At 46.1% G+C, this 11,746-nt stretch overlaps 1 protein-coding gene across 1 annotated transcript; it reads right to left on the bottom strand.

Moving 5' to 3' along the window:
* NME5 (NME/NM23 family member 5) lies at window positions 1–9,078 on the bottom strand. Its single transcript, XM_068162896.1, has 6 exons — window positions 9,001–9,078; window positions 7,993–8,160; window positions 5,415–5,620; window positions 4,948–5,048; window positions 3,846–3,964; window positions 1–1,685 (listed from the first exon to the last, which is right to left on the bottom strand). Exons 2-6 carry the CDS (start codon window positions 8,119–8,121, stop codon window positions 1,614–1,616), a joined length of 627 nt encoding a protein of 208 aa, XP_068018997.1. The 5' UTR covers window positions 8,122–8,160; window positions 9,001–9,078; the 3' UTR covers window positions 1–1,613.
* Between the last annotated feature and the right edge of the window lie 2,668 nt (window positions 9,079–11,746).

Raw genomic sequence — 11,746 nt, 5'->3', positions numbered from 1 at the left:
CACAGGTACAACATAACACAAAACCAAAGATGAAACCTCCAGCAGTAACAGACAGGAGATATTTATTGTCAAGCAGCATTGCATCAAAATTAGCAGGCAAATGCCACACCAACTAAGAAAATACAGGAGAATGTCTTGTGAGTTCACCAGATCTCAGTTTCTGGCGTCTTCAAAAAAGAAACTTTTTGGTTCAGCTGACAGGAAACCACAAAGTACAACTGTCCTGTAATAGGAGCAATCAGACACATATGGAGACAATAATTACAGGCAAAATAAATTAGTTAGAAGCAGATCTGATTTTTTTTTCCCTTCATATTTGAGGCCTGGGGTTTGGGGTTTTTTAAATTTCTTCTCCCCAAAGTCCTGGGCTTGATGCTGTAGGAACCAGCTTTCTAAATGTTTATTCTCTGGGCTGGCAAAAGTGTTTTGTTCCAGTGAGAAGATAAACAACTGGCTTGAAGTTTAATGTTACAGACAGCTGACTTCAGTTTCTGGTAATTACTCAGGTTGGGGGAGCAAGGTTTTTCATGAAATGATGGAACTGCTTGGCTGGTTAGCATCAGTCAAGCATACTAAGATTCCAGAGTTGTGCAAGTGACATTGTTTTCTCCACCCTAGCCACTCAGACCCTAAGATACAAAGCTTGAGATTAACAGCAGCTCATTCAACAAAATGTATTAGTCCCCTGCCCCCCCCCCCCCCAAACTTCAGCAAAGGTAATGGTGTGGATTTAAGCCATTGCCTGTCGAGCAGCTGGCCCCTAACGCTTTCTCTTTAAACTCTCAAATAGAACACATTGAAGTTCAAGGGTAAACAACCATAGAAGGAAAACAACAGAAATCAGCATACCTTTGAAGAGCAGGAGAACAAAAACCAACACCCTTGAGCTGAGCTGCTCCAATTAAGCACCTTTCTTTCAAACAAATGCTGGAAGATAGCATTAGTCCTTGACTGAAATACACCTTCTTGAGACTTCGAGTGGAAATCAAAGGCCGATTTATAATCACTGTGCCTTTCACCACTAATCTAACTTCAAATAAATCCTCCAAATTACATTGACAAGTGCTCCAGTGACCCATCTTGAAAAGTGACCTTAGGTCGGTGTTGCAAGCAGCAGTTAAGATTCTGAAGGTGCTAATATGCCTCCAGCAACGGAGTTCTAAGTTACTCACAAGTACCTGCCTTCAAAATGGAATTTGTGCCTGATTACAAAAGTGCTGAAACACAGCTGTTTGGCAAGGCAGAGGCCAGCCGTACTGCACTGGGGAGTCTGGGCTAATGGAAATTCTCCCCAGACACCCAAACCCATAAAAATGAGGAAATCAGCAGTTAAGTCCTACCGTGATGGGAGGTGTGTATTTTTCTAGGCAGATGACACCGTGAATTTATTATGTAGCTCTCCATTCACTTTGTCAATAGCAAAGCTACTAGAACTATTACATCTTGGTTAAGCATATGTTCATTTATTCCACAAAGAGACAGGTAGTTAAGACAGAAACATTTACTTCAGTTGATATGGATTTACATAGCCAAAGGATACACTGCAATGAAAGCATGTATCTTAACTTGGAACGCTTGAGGTGATTCCCATCAGGCTCTCACTCCTGATGCTCCTACTCAGTGATCTGATATTGTACCCTGGGTTTATTAGGGTTGTGTTCAATCAGCCAGTCAGCAAGCCAAGTCTGTGCAACAAAAAAAAATACCCAAACATATTCAGTCCTCTGTTGTTTCCTATTGAATGTACAGGACAGTATCAAAAGCATGATTTGAAACCTCAGACACAGACACTCTCCTACTGTGCTGCAAAATGAAGACCTCTCAGAAAAAAACAGACACACAAATGAACCTGGGGTTTAAAAATGTTCTTTTAAACCTTCACAGCTCATATTGCTTTTGAACAACTCACACTGACCTTTAGAAAACAAGCTTTTTTTTTTCAGGCAATGTCTGTCTTTGTGTCTGTGTAAGAACTTCTGAGCCATACTTCAAATAATCCTAAGGACTGTTTTAGAATGAGGTTGTGTAATAGGCCTGAAACTGCTTCATGAAATATCACCCCCAACAACCCTCAGAGATACTTAATTTCTTCATCATGCATTAAAAGTGCCAGGATTTTGCACTGGAATTACCTCAGAGTACCTAAAATTTAATACATGGTTGCTTCTTGAAATTCATCCTCTAGGTTCTTCCAGCACGTTGTACTTACAGAAGGTGGGAGGTAGGAATGCTGAGTCCTAACTTCACCCGACCTTTGGCAAATTAACCCTTTGCCTCGATTTCTCCATTGCAAAGAGCTGTTTTTAGCACATCCTTATTTACCTCACAAGGCTGTTGACAACTAGTTTCTGGAATGCTAAGTACCACAAACTTCATACCATGCTGTGAAGTGAAAGAACTGATAGAATAGTAGATCAATAAGGCAAGCAACACTCTTCTTTTATTATCAGGTACAAAAAGAGCAGAGCGCTCAGGGGTTAGTCAGCAGAACAGTAAGAACAAGGCAGACATGGAAAGCAAACAAGAAAACAATTCCAAACTGCAATAGCCCTCAGAAAGGCTGCTTGGGAAGAGGAGAAATTTTAAAGTAAGTTCTTTGTGTTACAGGGTCACAGATGTTATGGAGAGGGAAGAAGGAGCAAAAGTGTTTTAACTGTAGCAAAGTTACCAGTACTGCTTCACAGCTTTCTTGCAAGCAAAGGAGCAAAGCATGGGCTCCACGGAGCTATCACCTAAGTGGCTAGAAAATTGTGCTCAGAATGCTGAGATGAATTGGAAGTAAAAACAAACACTGAGAGAAATGTGACTTAGCAGGTAAGAGGGGAAAAAAGAAACCAGATTTTAATATGGCAGAGAGCTGACTCTTGAAGAGGTACTAGTGTCAACAGCTTGAACTTGAAGAACACAACAACATTAATCATGTTTTCCCAGACAAATGTTGATTTTAAGGACTGAAAAAAAAAGCAAACAAACAAAACAAAACCCACAAGTCCAGAGAAAAAAATCCCCAGCCAACCAAAAAAACCAAACCACTAAAGAAAAAACCCCACCAATAAACCACAATTAAAAAAACCTAATTAAAACAAAACCAACAAAAAACCAACAACAAAACACCACCCCCACCCCCCAGAAAGACCCCAAAACAACAACCAACACAACAGGAAATGAGTCTTTCCACAAAGAACTGTAAAAGGAATGTGTGAGAGGAGAGCAAGATGCATCAGCTTGATAGCTACAAAGCTGATTTTTCTGCAGGTCAGTTTGACCATCCAAGGGAGGTTTCACTCTAAAGAACTATAATGCACTTTCCTGGTGAACTGTAGAGCTCCTTAATGCTGTGCAGTCAAACCAACAGCTTGGCCCAAAGCAGGATTGACAATATTAAACATAACAATGACAAAAAAGAGAGAGCTTTGCTAAGAACTCTAGAGAATTTGACTTAACTGTGTTAACTACTACCAGAGCGATCAGCATCTGACCTCGCTTACATACTTCTCATATGATAGATATTAATCTCAAGCCCATCTCAGAAAGAGTAAGTAAAAAACCCCAAAAATGGACATCATATGATAGCACTCGTTTATCTTTCAGCTGTCTGCAACAGCTACATGTTAGAAAGTCATCACCTATACCCCTTGCTATTTTATCAAGGCTGATTTCCTTCAGTCCTGACCCTGGTTTCATGTATTAACAAACCAATCACCTTCTTGCAAGGCAAACCTTATTTGATGAGCTCATCAGCAGGCAGCTAGCAAAGCTCTCGTAACAGGAGTAGCTTTCCTTTACCAGTACAAAGTAAATGCATCACAGAGCATAAAACACAACACTGTCAGAGTGGTACATACCATGGGATCTGCTGGCTTCTCTTTGCACAGGGCAGTCAGCCCAGCCAGTAAGGTTGGCTTTACATACAGGTTCAAGTAATCCCTGGCTCTCTGGCCAGCTGGAATTGGCTCCAAGATTGCTGTAAAACATAACCACAGGTGTTGGAAAGCAACTTGTAGAGTGATTTAAAAGGGGCATTCCTTCCAAGGTTGTTTATATGGGAGCTGCTGTTTTCCTTAATAAGTTAATAATACATAATGGTTTTTATAGCTTCTCCCACAACAAGCTGCAAAGAAACTCTCTGAACCCCTTCACAATGTCCCTGAGGTAACCTTACTAATTATAGCCAATTATGAAAGGGGAGAAAATCACCTGAGGAAAACTTATGTCCTTGACAATGTGCTGGAGGCAGGGGAGAAACAATATATCCCACACTTAGTACTTTCTTCTTGCAGTGTGAAACTGGCTTCTGAAGACCCAAAAAGTCTCACCTGAAGTCCTGCTTTGACATGAGGGTGAAGAGACATGGTTTACAGTGGCTAGGGTTTGTAGGGAAGTGCAACCTCTTGTTTGCAGTTGACAAAACCAGACAAGTTATTCCAGCAGTTTCTCTTGCGTCTCTCAAAGAGCAAAGCCATTTTTCACCTGTTACACTACAAACAAGAGATCCCCTCCCAGACTTCCCAGGTTCTATGCCCACTTCTCTGGCACTTAGCTTTGGAATTGCAATATCCTGTTGAACAGGAATTACTCAGCCTCAGCCCAAGAAGAGTCTGGTCTTCTCAAGCCAACAGGAGCCTCCAGGGCTGACAGTGCCAGAAGGACATGCTAGAGTGTAATGGCTTCCCATTTCCTCTCATTTACTAGCTCAGTCTGCTCTAATTCCAAGACCACAGAGCTTTGAAAAGTGGAAGCAATCCCTGTAATGGCTCTTCAGATGTGGTATGTTTTTCACAGCAGAAAATACCAGCTCATACATAAAGAAACTCACATGCTCATAAAGAAACACAAATCCAGCCTCTTCTAAATCTAATTGTATCTAGGGTCTGGACAGAGACAAGCAATAATGGGGAAGGACACTGTCCTCCCAAGACTGCCAACGTGTCATTTGCCCTGTTTTACCTTCTGGAAACATGAATCGAATTTCTCTTTCTGCTGAGGAAATGCTGTGACTGCCATGAAGTGCATTCCTCAGGTCATCAGTCCCATAGATTGCTCTCAAGCTAAAAACAAGAGGAAAACAAAAAATGCTTGGTAGGCAGCTGCAAATCCTTTCCAATTGTCTACACTTTAAGAGCACATAAAAATCAATGTTATGTGGAATAACTAACAAGGCATTGGCTTGATTTTGGGTATAGAAAAATATAGGTAGGTACCTAAAATTTATGTTCATGTGCCCAGCATGCTCCATAAAATGAGTGAGCTTTATATACTAAAAGAAAACACAGGTGAAAAGCTATCTTACACAAAACTGAAAAGTTAACAGACAAAAGTTGTACCTCTGCTGTAAAAGGAGAGAAATTCTGGTCTCAATTAAGAGAAGGACAAAATCTTTCTGACTTCCCCGAGGCCAATCAGCAGGTTGTTACCTGTGAGGGTGAGTCCTCCTAGCTCTTAAGCTGTTTGATGGTCCAAGCAATTCCTTCCAGTAGGAGACTGCAGAATGTCTGGCAAGAACCATAGCAACTAAAGGTCCAGAACTCATATAGGCTGTTAAATTAGGAAAAAACATTTTCCCATACTGGTCTGCATAGAAGTTGCTACATTGCTCTGGGCTTAACTGGAGCTTCCGTTTCTATAGAGGAAAAAAAAGAGTGAAAAAACAAGCTTGCCAACTTGAGCTAGCCTGCTACCTCAGGTAGGATACAGTCTTCTGCTCCAGTTGCATCTTCTAAGTGCACAGCAGGCACCAAATAATGTCCCAGTCTAAACTGATTCCCCCAGATGTCATCCTCTTTGAGACAGAGTAGCAAAGAGCACAAGTTTTCCAAGTTAATTAAGCAGTCAATCAGGCCATTTGAGTAAGATGTGATTTTAGCCCACACAAACTACAGCATTTTAAGTGCTGGATGACTTAAAGGATAGTCAGGGTACTCTGCAGAAAAAGTGAAGAGCATTACAAGGACAGGCTTTAATTATTCAGCTGCTCCAGCACAATGTTCTACTTTTAAACAATTTTCTCTTCAGCCCACACCATTAATTATGCAATTGTTCTAATTTTCATTCAGTACTCTGGCTTTGTGATTATCACATTAGCTGCCTAGCCTGCAAGCTGCCAGGTTTAGAGTAAATTTGGGAAGTTATGAAGGAATATGGCAGTCCTGAAGAGAAGGGGGGGGGAGGGGGGAAGTGCATTCTTCAAGCCCAGACTTAGGCAAGAGTACCACAAATTCAGATTCTTAATAACCCTGGTGCCAAAAAGTCACTGGAGACATCAGGAAATGCTATAAACATCTTGCCATTAAAACAAACCAAAACAAAACAATAAAGAGAATTAATTTCTTTTGTCTTCTGATACATTTCACATAAACCACAGAATCACACAATTGTGGGGGCTGGAAGGGGCCTCTGGACATCATCCAGTCCAGTTCCTCTGCTAAAGCAGGGCACCCACAGCAGCTTGCCCAGCATCACAATGTCCAGGTGGGGCTGGAATCTCTCCAGAGAAGGAGACTCCACAACCTTTCTGGGCAGCCTGCTCCAGGGCTCCAGCACCATCACACCAGGGAGGTGGTTGAGTCATCGACCCTGGAGGCGTTCAAGAGGAGATTGGACCTGGCACTTGGGGTCTGTGTTGATAGGTTGGACTCAATGATCCTCGAGGTCATTTCCAACCTAAGTGATACTGTGATACACCAAAGAAGTTTCTCCTCCTCCTCCTGTGTTCCAGGCTGTGCCCGATGAAACAGCCTTTAAAGGGAAGGGAGGAAAGTAAAAAGAACAAACGTCAACATGGGCGTTTAGAAGAATAAGACAAATCAGTACATTTCCAGAATGGGGAAAAGGAAAGGGAATGAAAAAAAAAAGGGGGCAAGCAAGCAAGAGTTAAACGCATCCGCGGAAGCCCAGTAGTCCCTCGCTCAAGGCCACAGAGCCCTGGCCAAGGGCGCTGCCGCGGGGCCAGACACAGAGGAAGGAGGAAGCGTGAGTGGCAGGTGGCAGAGGAGCAGACAGAAGGCAAGGAGGAGGCAGGGCAGGAGGAGGAAGGAGGCGGCAGGGGAGGCCCCGGCCGCGCCCCGCCGCCGGTGGCAGCCGCGATAGCACAGCGCCCTCCAGCGGCCGCCGGGCCGGTCCCATCCCTGCAGCGAGGCGCTGAGCCGCCGCGGAATCGGAGGGGTTCAGCATATAGCACCGTCCGGTTAGGAACGACAGCTAAAAGCGAGGGAAACCGTCCTGCCACGCAGGGCACAGCCTTGCCGGCTCCTCACTGAAGAGCCTGGCGCACCCTCGCTCCAGCACTCTGCTTTATTTCCCAGACTGGCTAATTGTACTGTTCCTTTTCAAATGCTCTCACGGAGCGAGTGCATGTAGGCACCCACAAAAGAGGAGTGGGAGAGCACATTTCTTATGATCTGACACAAAATATTAGCTTAATACAATCCGCTGGAAGTCAGACTCCACAGCCTTTCCCAGCAGCACGGGGTCTGACACCAGTGCTTGGAGCAATGCTCCCACAGCCTCCACATCAGGTCCAAAATGTGAAAGGACAAGATCAGCAAGGCCCTCTGTAAATGAAATATAACACATTTAAATGCCCATAAAGTCCACCTACATGAAAAACAATGGAAACAAAATACCTTAGGCTGCAACTGGCCAGCTACCTAATCCAATTAATTCTTTAAGCATCCACCTGGCAGCGGCACACTGTACTGGGACACCAAAGCAATCTGCTCTCCTTCAGGACGGTCCACGTTATCTGCCACACAGGTTTGTTAGACCTGAGTTTATCAACAAAATCTGTGCTTTCCCGTGGTCAGAAAAATGCTTGGTGTGCTCTGTTCCATGCCATGCACCAACATCAACCCTTATGGAACCTGGCAGCAGTGGTTGAGGGCACATGAAACATACAAACTGCCTTTTGGACACACTGGCTTTTAGCTACTGGCTTGACCGCTGGCAGCTAAGATAAACATTGCTCCGGCTTGTGAATTCATCACAGCCTGTTACCTGAAGAATCCGGAATCCTGATCGCAGAATGAACTCCTCTATTTCTTCTTCTTTGTCAACAACATCTGGTTTGAGGAGAGCCAGAGTTCTTTCCACAAAAATCTGAGGTTCGGGCATCAACATCTGCATCTCGGCTCCTAAATTAGGAATTCACACCTCCCTTCCGTACTGCAAGGACACCAGTTCGAGATACTTGAAGCCTGCCTACTGCACAGCCACCTGTGGTGATACCTACTGTTCTATCCTAGGTTTGGAGAAGGTCACCTCCACTTCACAAAACCCACGTGAGATTTTCCTCTGGGCTACTCCACACCCTACAGCTCACTCTCCCATTTTCAGTCTCGGGGTATTTTATGGAAAATGAGTCAAGATTTGCACGCTTACAGCCAACTGCTAAACGCATTGTGTGTTTCAATAATCAGCTCAGAGAATGCATGGGAGAAGTGTCCCTGATACACTTTGCTATGTGCAAGAACCAGCCAGGCTCCACCACATCCTGAATCTGCACTCTCATGCACGAAGAATGCAGTGTGGGACTCATACTTGGACCTATTCCACCTGTGAGCCTCAGGGTATTTCTCAATTGTTATTTAATTCTTATCTTTATGGCACTCGAGACAAAGCGCCAGTTTTCTAGCTGAGAGATCAGCCCATTAGCAAGCTATTAGGATACAAAATTGTTCCCTGAATAGAGAAACTCGTGCAGACGGGTTCCTAACGCACCTGTGACTTTATTCCCCCTCTCTTGCCTCTGCCTCCATGCTGCCATTCCAAGGCTCCCCTGATCTGCACAGGACAAGGTACAGGTACCCAGCCAGCTGCCCAGCTCCACAACCCAGATGCAGTTCCTCAGTTCCACCTGCCTTCGCGGTTGGGAGGATTTTTCGCCCCCCGCATCTCAACCTTTGGGACTCCTCGGCTGCTTTCCCATGTGGTGGACCAGGCTGTAGCCTCCGTCAAGGGAGACAAGAGGGAGAGCTGCGCACAGGGCGGCTGGGGCGGCTTTACCTAGGAACCAGGCTTAAGTCCACGCACGACCGAAGTGCTGGAGCACCCCTCATGGACACGGACGGCCCGAGAGCTCCTGCAGGACCCGAGTGAGACCAAAGGAAGCGTCGCTTTCGTCTCTACTGACCGCTCCCCACCGCCCGACCCAGAGACCGGCTCAGCCCCTCCGACCCTGCGGGAACCGTCACCACGCTACCAGCTCAGGCTGCTCTGCCCCCGCGGCGACTGCGGCCGGTTCCTTCTCCCAGCCCAGCCCGGTGCCACCGGGCCTTTCCCGCCGGCAGCGCCATGCCACGCACCTTGCCGCTCCGCCGCCGTTGCTAGGCGACCGCGGGGCCGGCTCGGCGGGCGGGCGCGCGCCGGGCGGAGCGGCCACAAGATGGCCTCCGCGCCCCTCAGCTGGGTGGGAGCCGGCTAGGGGCGGATCAAAGATGGCGGCTGGGGAGCGGTGCTCTGCTGGTTGCGGCAGGCCGCTGCCCGCGGAGCGCATCCAGAGGCCCAGGGCGGCCGCGGTTTCCAGGCAGATATCAGAGGTCCACATGTGCCTGTTTATGGGCTCCTTGTGTTATACGAGAATAAGGACGGGGGCAGGGAGATCTATGTGCGAGCGATGCAAAAAGTCTCATTTCCCCATGACAATGAAGGGTTTAGCTGGCTTTACCGCGCACTGCTGGGAGAGGCAGGGTCCCACAGCTGATGTTCACAAAACGAGGTAACTGGGAAATAAGAATGAGCACACCAGCACTTCTTGAGGTTATTTGCTATCAATATTTATTGCGGGAGCACGCACGAGGTTTCCTGTTTACATGCCTGATCTACACCAGCACGATAAGGAGCTTACAGAACGCTGCCTCACAGCACACCCGATGCACTAACCTGAACCTACAGCTCGCTAATACTGCTTCTCAGCATTTCTGACTGAGCTGCAGCCTCCATCCAGCGCTCCTTCACGTGTGTCACAAAAACAAACATGTAATGAATAGGAAGCAGGCAGCGTTTCTCGAGTTAAACCGCAGGATGAGCCATAAACAGAGCCGGGGAAGCCACGTCCCCTGGGGATTTTTACCGCTGTGGTGACAATATGTTTGCTCCTTACACACTCCCCGCTTCCCCATCTCTCTGGGGCTGCACGCAATTACAGCGCAGCCATCACCCACCCGGTGAGATCACGCACGCTGGAACCGGGAAGCCGAGGCGCAGGGCTCCCCGCTATGGCCTCCCCGCTATGGCCTCCCTGTCAGCCTGTTTGCCGCGCAGGGCTGCGCACGCTGCGGCCGGCGCTCGGGGGCTGAACGCCTGCCAGCTGGCCCGGCACTATCGGGGTGTGGACCAGCCAGTGGTGCTGATAAGCACAGAGCTCCCCTCCCCTTTGGGCCCATCCCCTCTTATTATCAATTTCTCAAAAAAAAAATTTGTGAGGTCCAAGGTGCTGTTAAGATGTGTGTTCCGCTGGTGAAGTCAGCAGAAATTAACCTTTGCGTTTGAGTCCTTGAGCTGACATTGACAAAGAGCCACAGAGAGGACAGGTAGATAGGCTTCGGGGGGGTTATGAAATCAGACTGAAAGCAGATGCAAAGAAGCAATAAAAATCCCAACACACCAAACAAACCAACCAAACCAAACCAACCCCAACACAAACCAAACAAAAAACCACCAAATGCACCACACCACTTTCAGAGCCATAGATGCTGACACTATGCACCCTGGTTAGCAGAGGAAATAGGAAAACTACTGCAAAAGCCGGCTCGAGTCTAAGAAAAATCAACTTTGCCTTAATCTTTGCAATGAGTAATATAAATGATGCAAAACTAGAGACAAAACCCCAAACTATGCAATTATTTCCTTGCAGCCAGTTTGAAGTATGTGTAAAAATAAAACTACTGAAGTTTTTATTCACATGCCTTCAAAAAAATAAAGGTTCTAAGGTCACAAAACTGAGTAATTCAGCTACAGACTTCACTGTGAAAGAAATAAACACCACGTGCCTGTAACAGAAATACTTCAGCCAATACTTATTTTAAAACATCATAAATATTGCAGCTGCACAGATACAATGGATAAAAATGTTTTATTAAATAATAGTCTGACTTCACCAGTTTGGGTTTTTCCCAGTGTCAATTCAGCAGGAGTTGTTTCTTTTCAAAGGCAATCAACACAAGTCTGCCAGTCCTAGCTCAGATACAGCTGTTCAAAGGCAGTCTGAATACTTATTATGTAAGAAATACTGATTTTAATACCGGTGTAAAACACTGCTAGCATTAATGTCTTGCAATTTCTTTATTGTGCACATTTTAGTATTATTTCTTCAACAAACCAGGTTGGGGGGAGGGGGGGTGGGAAATGAAGTCTCTTTCAGTGCCCCCTTATTGGCTGCAGTTTTGCTGGGAGCAGGGCGCTGTGCTTCACTCCCCAGCACGGGCCCTGGGTCTGTGTCAGGATTTCTCGTCTGGCTGTTTCCAGAAGCATTTCTGGAGGGCGGAGATTGTCTAATTTTAGTACCTCGGAGAATCCTCTGCTCGCCAATGAGCAGGAGACTGCCTCTGGCGCCGCAGCCAATTGCTCTGGGTTTCCTCCTGCTGCGCTTCCCACGATGGCTTAATAACGCAGACTTACGAATGTGAAGCGGCCCCACGTGTTCAGAGGAAACATTGTTATGTGTTCCCTAACAAAGACCTGCCTTTCCACACTTGCAGCGTCTCAAAGGTTTCCTCTAAAGCCCTGGATTCCATAAACTTGACCTTAAAAC

This window comes from Melanerpes formicivorus, unplaced genomic scaffold, assembly GCF_026170545.1.
Source record: "Melanerpes formicivorus ecotype bairdi unplaced genomic scaffold, bMelFor1.0.p_v2 SCAF_2, whole genome shotgun sequence".
Taxonomy (NCBI): domain Eukaryota; kingdom Metazoa; phylum Chordata; class Aves; order Piciformes; family Picidae; genus Melanerpes; species Melanerpes formicivorus.
Note: the sequence above shows the minus strand (reverse complement) of the source record. Positions and strands in the feature narration are given on the sequence as shown.

What these genes read in the sequence shown, in the direction of transcription:
- NME5 (XM_068162896.1), bottom strand. Translation starts at nt 8,121, where the DNA reads ATGCAGATGTTGATGCCCGAACCTCAGATTTTTGTGGAAAGAACTCTG. An exon ending in AGGAGGACTCACCCTCACAG is followed by an intron (nt 5,049 to 5,414) that starts GTAACAACCTGC and finishes TCTTGTTTTTAG; the next exon opens with CTTGAGAGCAATCTATGGGA. An exon ending in TCGATTCATGTTTCCAGAAG is followed by an intron (nt 3,965 to 4,947) that starts GTAAAACAGGGC and finishes TATGTTTTACAG; the next exon opens with CAATCTTGGAGCCAATTCCA.